The following is a 16641-nucleotide window of genomic DNA, read 5'->3' on the forward strand; positions in this document are numbered from 1 at the left end:
GATTTTTTTATTTGATAAGTGTGAAAGCATGTGTGATGATGATTGAAGCAAATGCAAGCTTAAGAAATTGGACAAATATTGGTTTCCCTGGCAGAGGCTGAAGCTTGGAGGCTTTGGCCATTATTTTTGTTCTGAAGAGAACAAATAATTAGCATACATACCATGCCTTCTGAGATTAAACAAATATAACCAATCATCGCAGCCACAAGCTTCTCCTTTTGCCTTCATGTTACCTACCTGGCTTGTAATAGTTCAATATCTTCTCTTGGTGTTTTTCATTAAAAGACTGTCATGTTATTCTTTATGCAGGAAAAGTTAGAATCTGATGCCCTAAAAAATAAACTGTTCTGCAGGAGAATTGTATGTTCATAATATTTTACAAAGAAAAAAAAATTGTAATATTGCTTTCAGGTGCCTCGCAAAAGTATGCGTGTGGGCTCTATTTCTGTATTTCAGCCTTTAATTATAAAGCAAAAACAAATTCATTTAGTTTAAGTTTCTTCATAACAAAGAGGCCACAAAGTTGATTACTAATGTTTGATTTCTATATGAAGAGTTAACAAATGAGACGTTACTCTTGGAAAAATCGAGTTAGCACAAATCATTAGTTTTATTGCTAATTTCAGCTTGCATTAAAATGGCCAATAAATATAATGTCATACTGACACTTTTTGTTTTTTTTTGCATTATAAAAAAGAAATTAAAAAAATGGTAGAAAAAAGGCTCCTAGCTCTTCAGATTTCACATTTTGCAGAAACTTATACTCTCTTTTGGTTCTTACATTACCAACAAACAAGAATTAGGTTAAAAAAGAAGAAGCTAATCCCTCATACAGACAAATCCCAGAAAAGACGAAGGTCAAAACTTTCTTAATATGGTGGTGTATGGTTTTGAATGTTTCTGGGTTACAGGTTTTTTGCTAAAACACAGAAAAAATTTAGTTCATATCATATAACAGTCTCACAGGTCAAAATTAATCACTCTATGGAGATATATTGGTTTCTTCATATCCTGAAAGGTCGGTTTCCAGAATTCATGTGATTCAGCTTCGCCTTCTTCAATTGTGTTCTCTTGGTTGCAATATCTTGGAATGGATTTGGTCCACTGAAGCTGTGTTTTTGGTTCCTTAGCTTCTTTCTTTTACCACAGTCATATTCCTCATCCCTGTACGATTCAAAAGATGAATTCAAGCTCGTAAGGGGTGTGATCAGTGGTTTCTTACTGATATACTGCAAGTATAACTTGAGATGAATATAAGCGGAAAAATATTCGAGATCATGAAGACTCACCAATCGTCCAGAACATAACCAATGCTTAAATTCTTACTGTCAGCGGATTCTGCAGTAGGAGGATGCAATTCAATCCCATCCCAACGTGCAACTGCAGTAAGCAAAGGCCCAAGGAAACATTCAGTATGCAGAATCAAAGTATTATGAACAGAGATTATAAATGTAGAAAATACTTTGCAGAAAACAAACTATATGTTTAATTTGATTGAGTTGCAATTAAAAAAATCTATTTAAAACTTTTCGCTGCTAAAACAGATTTAAAATGCCACGAACCAGGGGAAGAAAGCTAGAATTGAGAGTCTAACTTAAGAAACAGGGTCTGATATCCCTTTTTTCACTGACACACGCTGGACACCAAAGACACAATTTAAGGTTTGCTTGTATTCAACCCTTACAACCAAAAAAGGTGTGGAAAATTAAACTAAGCCAGTTCAAACACTACATGGTCAAATGTCGTGCGATAATATCGCAGACAAGAGCTCATTTAACCAGATGCAAATAGCATAAAGAAAGCATTGGACACATACATGGACCACATACGATCAACCCAACTATGTATAGAGTATACTCACTTGTGGTCTCCTCTAGACCTTGGGTAAGTGAACTCCTTTCCTGCAGTACATTTTTTTCCCTATCTTTTGAACTATCATGCTCTGTTGCATCCTGTCGGTTTACTTCCAACATGGAGTTAGAAGGCTTCTGTAACTGCTCATCTGCTGCAAGCACAGCACCATTCTGACAAATTCTCTCTGTTAATTCTCCATCTATACCATTCACCAAAGAATCAGCATTACCCATTTTACCATTCTTTTTAACAGTTCCATTAAGTACTTTCTTTTGTGAACTTCTGGAACTGGCACCACATTTCTCGGATGTTGATGGCCCAAGGTCTGATGACTCTTTGCTAAGATTCTGGAGATCTACAGTGCGGCGTTTGCTCCTTTTGTGCTTCTTTTTCTTGCGTAAACCTAAGGTTGCCCTGAAAAATTTTAAGCCAATGGGCATGGAATTAATCCTACACCTAAGAAGCTTCTTCTTCAGTTTCCTTTGGGGTACACTATCAAGAGCTTTTGCGCATAAAGGTTCATCTGCCATCATGGACAAGGTTGTTTGATTATTATCACCATCCTTTTCCTCCACAGAACTACCAGCAACACTATCATCAAGCTTATTTCCAAACTGGAAAAGAAAAGAGAAACATCTCAATAGTCTAGACTACATTTCATTGGAAGTTATCCAAGAACTACAAAGATATGTAAATCACCTGAGTGTTATCACAGCTTGGCTCCTTAGCTGAATTTATAGTATCCAATTTCGGTAAAATTTTGTCTCTGAAGCCCCCAGATTGAGCCATATTTGAGTTGTGCTCCTGTGATTTACCACTGGAATCTTGGGAAGGAGTATTAATTGGTGCTCTAGCATTTGAAACAAAATTAATCTGGATGCACAAATGGATTTACAAATTAGAAATGAGGATTAAGTTCCACCAAATTGGGTAAACAGATGGACACTGAAGTGTCCATGCTGCAATTGAAACATCCAGTTACCTTTTGTGAGGTCTCAGTAGTGAGAATCTTATTAGAGGCAGAGTTTTGGTGCTCAGTGCAGGTTGGTACTACAGTCACTGAGACCTCCAAATTATTCTTAGAAGATTCTTTATCTTTGGAGTTATTTTTGCTGGTATCAGTAGTAGTGTTATTTTCAATATTGGGAATGCCTCCATTGTGACCCAAAGATGAAGCTGATGGCTGCAAGCTTTTTCCTTGACCTGGATTTGGAACAGACAACCCTTCTGGCCGATCTTTCAGAAATGGTGCACTAGAAGAAGGTTCCAGTGAGGGGTCTTTCCTAGGGACTGATATCTGTACAAGTATCCTCCCTGGCTGAGTGGATGTTTCCTTCATATGAGCCTCCCTTGAAAGACCACCATTTGCAGCATTCTTTTGTACAACAGAAGAGTCTGCACCACATACTCCATTCTCAAGTCGAGAGCTTTGAAGGTGTTCATTTGACTGTTGGCTCAAAATTGGAGATGGTTTACTTCCCCTGACATTGGCTTTCAAGTTATCTTTCTGAACATCAATGGGCTTTTTTGGAGCAGCATTTCTTCTATCACGAACATAAAACAGCATGTAAGCCTTCTGCTCTAAAACAGACCTCTCATTAACTTGGACAACCTGTTACAGGAAATTTGGTATAGTAATTAAGACCTTGATTCTTCAAAACCAATAACAAGCAACAATCCTAAATATGGAGCTTCTTAAAATATATTCTGTCGACAAACTAAGGGTTAATAATGCAGATATATGGTTCTGGCCATTGACAGACCACAGTCTCACAGTGGGGAGTCTTTATCATCTACCAATAAACAATAACACTAAAAGAAAGATCCAAATTGTTCAACAGAAGTTTCAAGTATCTTTCAAATTTTTGCCAACTATTTGAAGAGATGGAAAGTTTCTCAAGTTTCCCAAACAACGTTGGCATATATCAGTTCCAGCTTGCTTCCTAAAATCCACTAATTTTACAGACCAGAAAATGAAAAGCTGAAAGTAGTCTATAACAAATCATATGGGTTACAAACATGTGTATAGATTTGTCTCCCATCTGATTTCTGGTTTCTTTTTGGACCTTGCAACCTAGCTAGCAAGGAAATTGTGTGATATAATAACCTACATAGGTGACATCCAGGGGAATTGAACCCTTCTCTTCTTGGTTCAGATCCTTAAGATTCATGCAAAATATTATTCTTATTGTTGGAGAGAGGGGCATACAATGCCACTTAACAAATATAGGTCAAATTTTGGAGATACCACCCCCCTACTTGGAAAAAAAAAAGAAATAAAGATATTCCCATACCCGATTGTCATCAAGGGAGTACCACATGCCACTTGATGTACGAACAAAGCAATAATAGTGTCCAGAATGTGTACTCCAACCATGATGTACCAGAACTCCATAAAGAGTGTACTTCAAATCTCCTTCCTGCAAGCACACTATACATAATTACCAAATATACATGCACAATCCAAATCAATTCTCAAATATAGTACTTAATAACAGGAAAACACATTACACAAAAGACAAAAATAATAAATAATTTGAAACTGATATCAGATGCCATAATATAATGAAAATTGACTGGAATTAAAACTATTGCTTTAATAACCTGTAGATAAATTATGCACAAAACATAGCCTAAGACAATAAAAGGTTTACTTACATAGGAACCACTGACAAAAGATTTCATGTCTAATGTAGGACCAAACTGAACTTTCTTATCAATCTTTTGTCCTGGATCATGTGAACGGAAACGTTTTAGATGGACGGTAAGCACGTAAGGTGCTTTGTGCACTGTGAGCTGCTTGAGAGCCCTAACTTTCTGCTTGCATCGTTGGCACTGGTACTGCCTCTCCCCTCCATCTAACAGTTCCGCAGCAGTGAAGTTTGTAAGGGCTTTATGTACAGAATCCGCCTTATGTATTTCAAGGCTTAAATCTAGGAACGGATCAAATTTGTTGGAGCAGTAAGAACATTGCATGCATTTGACCTGCACAAGTAATAAAAACCATTCAAAATGTAACAAGAGCATCCAATGTTGAAATCTCATTATTCGCAATGTAATCTAAGCTTTCTCACAGTTTCTCGTGACCACCTTCTCACACAGAAACCAAACCACCTAGAAGCAATAATAACAATAATTAAAAGTTATTCAATTAATAACTACCTGACTACGTAAACGACCACCAAAGATCTTGTGTACCAAACTCTTCTCATAAGCACTAGGGGATTCACTTGGCACTCCTGAAGGTAAGCAACACTTATGCATTGATTCCAGCAAGTTAACCATGTACTCATGTGCATCCTCCTGTCTTGAATTTCTAAAGTTTCGAGATATGCCTAATGAAAGGTTAAGAATTCCAAACTCTAAGGATACATTAGAAGAAAATCGCTACCATTTAACAGACAATAAATAGAACACACAAGACATTAGCAAGGATACATCGCAAGTTTACAACAAGATCCTTTGGTGCTAGTATTCTCCCAGGGGCTTGTAGTGCACGGCTAACATGTTTCTGAATGGCACACAAGGCACAAAACCCAGAAATGCGACCTTCATAAACCAGTAATTAAAAATCAGCACCAAAAGAGCTACCATTTAAGATGCACACACAGGATATGTACAATAACAGTTAATTAAAAGGAGACACCAAGTACCAGAGACAACAACATCACAAGAACTTCAATTAAAATGGGCATGCACAGAGCCAAAAGAAACTGCTAATAATAAAACAAAAGCATATATATAAATATATATATATATCTAATAAAACAAATATCAGACATGATATTTATTATTATTTGGATACCATAGGACTGCCATTTACGGCCATAAATGGCAAGTGCAATAAAGAGATATTTTCTTCATCTCTTCTTTTTCAAATACATTACTTGTGTGCTTTTAAAAAGGAGAAAGACCAACTAAGTCACTTTGAAATCAACATCATGCATGCTTACATGAAAATTTAAAAACACAACAAGGGATTAAGAAAAGGTATCATCACCATGCTTATATATTTTAACACAGGAGCTCCATAAACCATAGATTTTCTTAGGCTATCTACAAAACTTAATACCAATAAAATATACTATGAGGATCATCCAGATTTGTAGTGAGTAGAATGCACTAAAACAAATGTAAAAAACTCCATTGAAAGTGGCTACTTATTCAATTTGCTCATCTCAACAAGCCATTACCCAAATTACTTGTATCTAAAAAATAAATCCCGCTCATACCGACAGTATATAAACCACGGAACCTTCTGAACAACCATCCAAGTCTTTGAACTTTATTTTCATAAAGCAACTACATATCCATGAGAGATTGTTATAAAAGCTGAATATGCTTCCACAACCCTATTATAACAAATAAAGGTTTACCTAGAAATATGAGTTGATGCAGATATCTGCATGCTTATATAGTTTTTATCGTGTTCATGGAGGTAAAAAGAAAAATGAGAAAACCACTTACAAGAATTTTGATGCTTGCCACTCTGCAAGTATGCTGCTAAAGGCTCTGTATAAGTCAGACACTGCAAAACCGAATTGAGAAAACAAGTATTCCCAAGATTTTCAAGACCAGCACCCTGTAAGTCATACATATGATTACAGATAAGTTTAAAGTTTAACACAACAACACCCTAAAAAGAGTAAAACTTTTCTCACTGAAAAATACACATCGAATTTATTTGAAATAGCAAATTCAACCAAATACTAAGTCTTTGAGCTGAAATAACCAATTGATAACTACAATGTAACATATCTTAAACTATGGCAGTCCTACGGTATCCAAATAATAACAAATATCATGTCTGATCTGCATTTTGTTACTAGTTTCATAGCACATTGGTAAAGACAATATGGATTACCAAAACCATTAATTCAGTAACTATATTGCAATTTTACTCCCTGCAACATACCAATAGTCCTTTAACAAAACTAAAACAAACTACCTAAAGTAATGAAACTAACGAATTCCAACAAATTATCAATACAGAAAAAGATCATTCAAAGCCATAAAAGAAAAAAACTGTACAAACTTCAAACACTCACAATTCTCCGAAAAGTCATCCCAAAACTCAGCTCAGGATCCAACACACAATCGAAAGACTCCGACCTATCAACTTGCTTCCCCGACCCACCACTCGTACCCTGTCCTTGACCCATCCCAGCTTTTTTCTGCTCCAACCCACTAGGATTCAGCGTTTCCAATTTAAAATCCCCATTCTCATCACCATTACTAAGCCCAGTGTAGACTTTTCTGGCCGGGTGAAACTCGATCCTTCTTTGAAAACCAGAAGAGCATCCCACTCCAGGATCCGAAGAGCCGCCAGCCAATCCAACTTGAACTTCAGTAATCAAATTCTCCATCACTTCAGAAAATAAATGAAAAGAATTGAATTTCGGGATTAAAATTGAATGGAATTAATAAAAAGGGGTAAGGACGATTGGGAAACGCGGGTTTTTATTCAGGTCGGTGTTGTAATAAGCGAAGCAGAGCTATTTCGGCTCCTGCGAAAGAGGAAGGCTAATGTGAAAAGGAGGAGTATTAAACCCTACTCGGTGTGGTGAGGGGTAAAATGTAATTTTGGGTTTGATTGAGACTTTAGGATATTTTACTACTGTTGGGTGTACATGTAATGACATTGATAGTTTGGGACTTGACATAGTACTCTTTTGTCAATTTTTTTTTCCCATTTCATTCGTTTTTCTATCTAATATTTTTTTTTAAATTTTGAATTATTGTTTGACCTATTTTCTTTCAATATCTTAACCTTATATTCTTTTCATGAGTTGAATACTTGATTCTTATTACAAATTATGATATTTTTTTAATTGGAAAGGTTAAAAAAAAATTGAAATTCTTAGATTTTTATTAAAAAAGCTGTACTTTCAAAATTTTTTTATAAAAAAAAAGACCAAACATTTACCATTTTGGGGGTTATAAGGAGGGCTTTGAGGTGTGGCCTATAATAAAATAAAAATTAAAAAAATAATATTTTATATATATATATATATCACACATAGAGATATGATTGAGAGGACTTTGAATCATACCTTGAGCCGTAGCACTACATATTTATTGGTATGATGAGCGAATTTGGCTTGACAAAGCCCACAACCAATGCCTAATTTAAATGTTTATTAATTTAATGTATCAATAAAAAATTGTATAAGTCTTTATGATAGACGATAAGTTTATCCATTTAATCAGTTGAAAATAAGTAATACAAAATGAAAATAGGTATATTTGTAATTATTATTCAGAAATTTGGGCATATTACACGTAATCCTTGTAGCATATGTGGGCACTTATTACACATACATAATCCTTGGCTTAGCATATATCTATATATTTGCCCACTTACATTATTTTTATTATTAGAACAAGTCACTTGAGCCATGTAAATACATGTACATAAATTCATGGTCCACACCCATTGGTGGAAGAGTCACTTGAGTCTCCCTCCCATGCATCGTAAGCTGCCATGCACACACAAATTGATTAGGTCAAATAATCAACTACACTACGCTAATCTTGCATCTCAAATATAAATAGTGATATGAATCTGCTTAAAAATAAGGGATAACTAGTACTATCAAATATCAAACAAACACTTTTTTTTTAAAGAAGAGACTGAATTTTTAAACAAACAATTATAATTGTTTATTTTGATTTGTTTTGAAAACAAAATGATTAATTTAGTATAAACAGTAATTTTTTTTTTAAAAAGGAGGCAAAATTCATTTTTTTATTTTAAAAAAAAGTGATAATTCGATATTTTCGGCTTTGTTATCTCTGAGATTAAACAAATTTGTAACAGTGGTTCAATAATAGCGTGAAACTAGGAGGAAAATTAAAACATACCTGTCCGGGAAAGCACCGAATTTTCATCACGATGAACATGAGAGGCAAAGTAGCCAAGCATTTTACTCTTCTTCACATACTCAACCTTAGTGGCAACAGTCTGCACATCATCGTACCCAATCCAAGTTGATTTAGTATATGCGTAGTTGGAAACAGCAGTTTCATTATACACAGTTTTCGCATATTCTCTCCTTATGAACTCCCTGATCTCGCTGTACCCAACAGACCCGTCTGAACTCAGCGCTGGCCCTTCTGTTGGTGCAAAAAAGCCATGATCATCTTCATCCGCCAGCCTCCACGCATACCCGTAATACGGAATCCCAAAAACCACCTTCTGCTTCGGCACCCCGGCGTTAATCCAAGTCGTCACCCCATAATCTTTGTCACTATTAGCTTCATCGCTTAAAGGATTGTATAATGCTGCAGGAGGTGCCGTTACATGTGACCCGGCCGGGCTGTAAAAATCATAAGCTTTGACATTGATCCAGTCCAGGTTATTTGAGACGGCATCAATTGGGTAAGCTATGGTTTCATAATCGGATGAGTGGAAGACAGCTGAAGATAGAAGCAAAGGCGGCTTGCCTGAGGAGGTGGATTCAGATTGAATTGCGTTTCGCCACTCGTTCAGGAGTAAACCGTAGTTGGTCATCTCCTTGGGGGTAGAGGGATAATCCCAGTTGAAATCCACGCCGTGGAAATTGTTTTGCCTGGCGACGTTTATGGAGGATTCGATGAAGGTCTTTCTGGTGGTGGTTTCGCTCGCCATTGATGCGTATTCGGATTTCTTTGCTATGCCTCCACCAATTGATAGAAGGGTTTTGACGTCAGGATTGATTTTTTGGACAGTCTGTGTGAAGGTGGAGATTTCAGTGTAGTTTTCATAGGTGATGACAACTTTGTTGGCCTGAGAATCAAGATCGGCAGCAACGGCGAAAAGGTGAGTGAAAAGAGTGGAGTTTATTTCGGAAGCTGAAAAGTCCTGGCCCGGAAACCAGCGGCCTGCTCTAACAGCATCAAGTCCTCCTGGAAAGCCGTGTTCTCCAGTTCCGCCTGGGGAACCTCCGCGTCCACCTGGGAAGTCTCCAGGTCCACCTGGGGAACCGCGGCGTTCACCTGGGTAGCCATATCGTCCGGCTGATGAGATGTGAAGTTGAAGAAGCAAAATAAGAGTGGATATGAAGAAGAATGGAAGAATTTTAGAGGCCATCGAAGATATAACGGAAGTATTCTGCTTGAAAGCAAGTTACCTAGAGCTTCAACTACGATGTATATATAGAAGACTAAAATGGTAACCCCAGTACACAGTTAATATATGATACATTTTATTTATATAATCTATCACAATTTTACTCTTAGGCTTTATAATTCAAAACACATGTAAATAAATTCAAAGTTTACATGGTATTTACTCAATCTTTTATCAAGATCCCAAATATGAGATATAAACTTGGATATCACCTCCATAAGTATAAGTTTTTGATGTAAGGTTAATATGATTTTAAGTTTTATAATCTTAATTGTTAGCGTTTAAAGTATTGTTTTCTTAAGGTTCGTATTATTATGACACTCTAGTCCCATATAAGAAAATATGAACTTTTAGTATGAGTAAAATATCTTGTTCGATTTCAGCTTATTTTGACATGGTTTTTTCACTGAAAAACTATTAGGAAGGGAAAAGGTATTGACACTGAGATTGATAACACGTCAAAGTAAATCACCAGAAAAAATAGTCATTTAAAAGAAATAATGTATTTTGTAAAAGTGTAATTACAATTTTCTAAACTTTGAGAGAAACGACTATTATTGGTAAAATATAAAAACCCCCAATGATAGGAGAACGTATCTTTTTAAAACTATGTTAAAAGCAAAATTATCGTTTTTCAAAACTAAAGTTGAAAAAAAAAAGAGAAATGTTTATTGGTAAAATATAAAAACCCCCAATGATAGGAGAACGTATCTTTTTAAAACTATGTTAAAAGCAAAATTATCGTTTTTCAAAACTAAAGTTGAAAAAAAAAAAGAGAAATGTTTATTTTTTTAAATAAAATAATTAAATAACATTTTAACCCTTATAACTAATATAGAATTTTAAGTTTTTAACAAAAATTAGATAATAGATAGATAATAGTTAAATATATAAATTTTTAAAAAGTTTGATGATATATTAAACCTCGGGAAAATAAGTCTTTTGGCCTTTCTACAAAGATGGAGGAAAAAGAGCAAGAAAGAGTTTAAAAGAGAGAAAAGATTTTGTAAGATGTATCAAATAATAATTAATTTTGCATTAACTTTATAAAAATATCTTTGTACATAGTTAATTAATTTTTATAAATATAAAAATTTTAATTTTTATAATTTTATTCAAAATTCTTTGTTAACAGAGTTACCATTTGGGTGAAAAGTGTTAAACATTAGGTGGGAACATGTTAATTACTCCATATGATTTTATCATAAATTAATATCAGAAATTAAGGCCCATAAATTTAAATAAAATTTGAATAAGTACCTTTATTTATAGTTTTTTACTAAATAAAAAGTATAATTAAAATTGATATAGTGTGACATATGAATTAAAGTCAAAAGAAAGTAATAATTATTGTTAACTTGGCAACTACCAACATAGTTTAAAATAATTTCCATCAAAATACTGGACTTTAATTGGTCGCAGAGCTTTTATTTACTGTTTATGTTTTAATTAAAGTTTTCAAATACTTATCCATAAAGGTCGATTTCACCGTTTGTGTCAATAAATTATATTCATATCATATTAATTTAAGTTTTATATAAAAAATCTTCAATTTTAATTCAATTTGAGTTAGAATTATATTGAAATTTTTTAATTTTAATCTAACTCTTTAATATTCGAATTAATTTGATCTAACCCAAATTAATCAAAATTATCTATTATTTTTACTTTTTAAAATGTTTTTACAGTTTTAATTTTTTTACTAAATTATCTTAATATACTATTAATAAAACACATAATATAACATTTTATTTTATTGACAATTAATCTAAAAGTTTATATACTAAGAGTTTTAAAACATATCAATAATGTGACTAACCAAATTAAATTTTTATTGGTTAGTATTAAAATAAAATATTTAAATAAAAATAAAAATAATATAAGTAATTATAATTATACAAATATACAATTATATACAGTCTGTATATATTTCAAATTTTTACTATAAAAATATAATATATAATCATAAAAGTAAAAACTTTAAAAAATGTCAATAATGTGACTAACAAAATCAAATTCTTGCTATTTAATAATAAAATAAAAATAAACAATAATAAAAGTAATTATAATAATATAAACATACAACTATATGCAATATATAAAGATTTCAACTGCAGTTGATATTATCTTTAACATTTTTATAATTTATTCTTAATAAATTCTATTAAAGTAATATTTCTTCAGAATATTAATGTCAATTCGGATACTTTTATGTGAACAATAATACTATCTGATTTAATTTTATGTCGTATCAAGTTGACCAAAAATAAATTTTACGTCAAAAAACATAACTCTAACACAATATTTTTTGTGTCATGTTGTGTCAAATTAACAAATTGTATTGAAAATTATCACCTTTAGGTAAAAGGGATTGCTCAATCTAAACAATAATTGAATAAATTAAAATTAGAAAAATTTATATAATTTATAATTAAATACATCACCTAAATTATTTTAATATAAAAATAAATTTAGTTTAATAATATATATTTAAAATTAATAGATAAAGTTTTAAGTTTAAATCTTAATAATAAAATTTAAAAATTAATTTTTTATATTGATTGGATTATATTCAATTTTTCATTTGATCCAATTTAATCAAACTTACGAACTAGTTTTCAAGCTTTCAGACCCGTTTTTATTGATATTTAATAGTTTAACTAGATGAATCAACCAATTTGATATTATTTTTTAAACTATGGTTTTAACATTACAATCTTTAATACTCTGAGAATTAAATTATTGTGAAAATCTAAACTTAACAAAAATGGTACCCCGTGTTCTTCATTGTAAGCCAATTTCATGGCAAAAAGATACTAATTACAATTTTAACATAGCACATTGAATCACAAAAAAATTTGCATGGCATTGAGAATGATAATAAAATGAATCATGAATATAATTTTGCGGCTGTTTAATATATTAATTAATTGGTTGATAAGACTTCTAGAAAAGATTAATATATTAATTAATTTTGTGGTTCTTGAATCTTCAAAAAAAAACAATATTAATGCATGGATGACTTATGCAACTTGGTGAAAAACAGATTCTAAAAATGATAAGATCGTGATTACTTTATTTAATTGTATCAAATACTTCTTTCTTTTTTTTTTTTTTTTGGCCAAAAACTTATTTTCACTTAAAGTCGGTTAAGGGTTAAACTGTCATTTTATTAGTAATATTAAAAAATTATAATTTTATAATTTTTTCTTTTAGGTTTTGAAAACTAATAATTTTACTTCATTTTTAAAAATTTTTCAACTTTAAAAAGTTGTTTTTTCACCCCCAAATCCCTATATTTCTTCCCTCCCTCTTCGGCAACCATCTGACATGGCAGTAGCTTAGAGGAGATGACAACAAATGCTTTTGTCTCCATCGATGAAGACATCTATTTGTTAGTGAAGACGAAGAGTTGATAAAGAGATGAAAAGATCTCTTTGTCAACGCTTCGTCTCTGTCGAGGAAGAGACTTCTTTGTCGACGTCTCCTCTTAGTTGCGGTCATCTTCAAATGATTGTCGGAAAGGGAGGGAAGAAACCTACAAATTTGGAAGGGGGGAGAAAAACTATTTTTCAAAACTGAAAAATTTTTGAAAATAGGGTGAATTTATTAATTTTCAAAATCTGGAGGAGAAAAGAATAAAATTATAATTTTTTTTAATATAATTGATAAAATAATAATTTTACCCTTAATCATAATAAAAAATTTTAACAGAAATTTGGTGATGTGTGGGGGTTCAAGTTTTAAAAAATTAGTAGGCGTATGTTTGAAATTTCACTACACCTTAAGTGGGAATAAGTCTTTCAGTTTTTTTTTTTTAAACCATTATAATTATATAGAATGGGAAACTCAACATCTGCCTAAAATTGGATTAGAACAGAATTGTTTAAATTCATATTTAAACTTGGATTGAACAATTAAAATTCAAATTAAAAATTGAGTTTTTTTTTTTTTTTTATAAAATGAATATAATTCAGTCTGATAAAAATTTTTGAATTTAAATTAATTTAAATTAAATCTATGATTAAATTATTTTCAAATTTTAGCCTACCAATACCAAATTGAGATAAAATTAAAACTTATTTAAGATAAATTTGATTGAATCCAACCCTAACCCTGATTCGTTCTTACATGTTCCATCATAATAATAATAATATAAGGCTCATCCTAAAACATTGTCAAGGAGAATTGAGTTGGTCTCCACTTTAGAGTTTTTACGTCAAATGGGAACATAATATGGATTAGATTGTTTGACATTTTGTTAATGACAAACAAATCGTTTTTTCTCTTAAAACTATTACATATGAAATGAATTTCCACCAAATGTCAAATCAATTAATGATGGAGGGCTTGTAATAAATGTATTGTGTGAACACATTTAAAACAAAAGAAGTTAGTCAATTTTCTTGGGCGATAAGGGTGATGAAAAACTGCTATATAAACCCTCCTATTCATCACTGGTAAACATATTAAGAAAACACAACTCTCTTTCCTTAATCACTCTCTCAATCACCCAGATTTTCGTTTCTGTTTCTCCTTCCATTTCTCTCTTAATTCTCCTCTTTTATTTTCAATTATCATTACTATTACTTATATTTATAACATATTATTAGTATGAATTACTTAGATCATTATAATCTTTTAATTATATCGTTATCTTAATTATTTTAGATATTTTAATTTATGTTATTCTCCTATTTGATTTTTCATTTATAATAGGCCAAACGACTATTTCCCACCCAAGGTGTACTGTAATGACAAGTTTCTATCCTTTAACTATGGAAACATCAAATATCCACCCATGGTTTCGTCTTCGTCTGGGAAGACGAAGAACTTCGTCTCCCAAGGCGTCTCTGATGTCGATCGGCCCTCCAAATGGGAGGAAAGAGATCGCCGGAAGGAGAAAATGCTTTGGGAGGGAGAGTCCGTCGGCAATGGAGCCGGAGAGGTCGCCGGAGATTTCAAAACCAAACCCTAGGGTGAAATTGTCATTTTTTAAAACTTAGGCTGGGGGAAAATTTTAGTTTTCAAAGTTTAGGGGGGTAAAAATAGATTATATTTTAGTTTATTTTTTAATATTATAGAGAAAATAACGATTTTACCTTTACCACCGTTATTTTTAACTGGTCATGGGTGGGTATTTGTGTTTCCATAGTTAAAGGGTGGAAACTTGTCATTATCGCATACCTTGGGTGGGAAATAGTCGTTTGGCCTTTATAATAGAATCATATTTACAATTAAATATTACAACATCCTAAATCTGGACCCTAAATTCTGAATACTATTTGTACCCTAAAGTTAAAAAATTATGAATATGAACTTGAAGTCATAAATATTATTACGGTATATGATTTGTAACCTGAAGTTTACAAAATCATGCGAAAATATATATAGCCTGAAATCCCAAATTTTATCAAAATATTTATTATAACTATATCTCATTTGCAACCTAAAGATTGCATAAGTGATGAAAATAATGAAATAAAAGTATGAAATATTATGTAAGTTTTATATACTATAATATTATGAATATTAATCATAAAACCAGAAGTTTTGTGAATATAAAACAAATATGAACCTGAAGTTCTAACATACTTTTCCTTCATCATATCACTAATTTTTATTACTTTCATCAACTACAGGTTGATGAAAATGGCAAACCTTATAAAAACTTCATTATATTGTCTTTCGATTGGATGGAGAAAACTACACTGAATGGGCTTTGGATATGGTCCTCCATCTAGAATCAATGAGCCTTGGAGAAACAACAAAAGAAGGAAATAAAACATCTCAACATTATAAATCCAAGAGTACTATTTTCCTTCGTCACCGTATCCACGAAGGGTTAGGAGTTGGATATGTGGATATTATAGATCCACTAGAATTGTGGAGAAACCTAAAAGAAAGATTTGATTATCATAAGTCAATTATATTGCCAATGACCCAATATGAATAAACTCATTTACGCTTATAAGATTTTAAATCTATAAGTGAATATAACTCTGTCATGTTCAGAATTATCTCTCAAATAAGACTATGTGGGTAAAAAATAGCTGAAGAAAATATGTTAAAAAAACTTTTTCCATATTTTATCCCTCAAATATACTCTTGTAGTAGTAATATATGGAAAAAAATTTTAAAAAAATATTCTAAAATATCCTATTTATTGATTACTGAGCAAAACAATGAATTATTATTAAGGAACCATTAGACACACCCTATTGGCACTGTGTCATCTCTTGAAGTGAACACAATTACTAGTAATAGTAATCGTGGATGCAAATGAGATCCTAGAAGAAATAAGTTTTGATCCAGAGATGGTCATACTAAAAAATCTTTTCAATATCAATGAACCAAAGACGAAACAAAATAGGATAAAGGAAAAATGATACAGAGTAAACCACAAAGTCATGAAAGTAAATGTTATAGATGTGGTTCTAAAGGTCATTGGTTAAGTACCTGTTGTATACCCAAATATTTAGTAGATTTATACCAAACATTTATTAAAAATACAGACAAAAAGATCAAATCAAATTGTGTTAATAATTCAGATCTTGTAGATCGGGCAAACTTCAATATTTTAGAATTTTTCAAGATTAAGAAATTATGTATAGTATGTGATGTAATTATTATTATGTATTTCTTCCTTTTAAATTTTATAATAACTAATATAAATT

The 16641-nt window shown here is 31.9% G+C and overlaps 2 protein-coding genes across 2 annotated transcripts; both read right to left on the minus strand.

The window, feature by feature from the left end:
• Positions 1 to 709: 709 nt before the first annotated feature.
• On the minus strand, positions 710 to 7379 carry LOC123194808 (ubiquitin carboxyl-terminal hydrolase 23-like). Its single transcript, XM_044608240.1, has 11 exons — positions 6903 to 7379; positions 6322 to 6436; positions 5293 to 5403; positions 5017 to 5189; positions 4513 to 4839; positions 4149 to 4274; positions 2837 to 3466; positions 2554 to 2727; positions 1862 to 2468; positions 1290 to 1380; positions 710 to 1164 (listed from the first exon to the last, which is right to left on the minus strand). Exons 1-11 carry the CDS (start codon positions 7218 to 7220, stop codon positions 1005 to 1007), a joined length of 2832 nt encoding a protein of 943 aa, XP_044464175.1. The 5' UTR covers positions 7221 to 7379; the 3' UTR covers positions 710 to 1004.
• Positions 7380 to 8147: 768 nt separating this feature from the next.
• On the minus strand, positions 8148 to 9925 carry LOC123193894 (class V chitinase-like). The gene is made up of 3 exons (XM_044606966.1): positions 9832 to 9925; positions 8719 to 9738; positions 8148 to 8333 (listed from the first exon to the last, which is right to left on the minus strand). Exons 1-3 carry the CDS (start codon positions 9923 to 9925, stop codon positions 8275 to 8277), a joined length of 1173 nt encoding a protein of 390 aa, XP_044462901.1. The 3' UTR covers positions 8148 to 8274.
• Positions 9926 to 16641: the final 6716 nt, after the last annotated feature.

Source organism: Mangifera indica, chromosome 13, assembly GCF_011075055.1.
Source record: "Mangifera indica cultivar Alphonso chromosome 13, CATAS_Mindica_2.1, whole genome shotgun sequence".
Classification (NCBI taxonomy): domain Eukaryota; kingdom Viridiplantae; phylum Streptophyta; class Magnoliopsida; order Sapindales; family Anacardiaceae; genus Mangifera; species Mangifera indica.

Coding starts and splice junctions, on each gene's coding strand:
- LOC123193894 (XM_044606966.1), bottom strand. CDS start 9,925: ATGGCCTCTAAAATTCTTCCATTCTTCTTCATATCCACTCTTATTTTG. Junction 9,739..9,831: donor CGGACGATATGGCTACCCAG/GTGAACGCCGCG, acceptor GCTTTCCAGGAG/GACTTGATGCTGTTAGAGCA. Junction 8,334..8,718: donor TTCGGTGCTTTCCCGGACAG/GTATGTTTTAAT, acceptor TGTGCATGGCAG/CTTACGATGCATGGGAGGGA.
- LOC123194808 (XM_044608240.1), bottom strand. CDS start 7,220: ATGGAGAATTTGATTACTGAAGTTCAAGTTGGATTGGCTGGCGGCTCT. Junction 4,840..5,016: donor GTGGTCGTTTACGTAGTCAG/GTAGTTATTAAT, acceptor TTACTTGTGCAG/GTCAAATGCATGCAATGTTC. Junction 3,467..4,148: donor ACTCCCTTGATGACAATCGG/GTATGGGAATAT, acceptor TTCCTGTAACAG/GTTGTCCAAGTTAATGAGAG.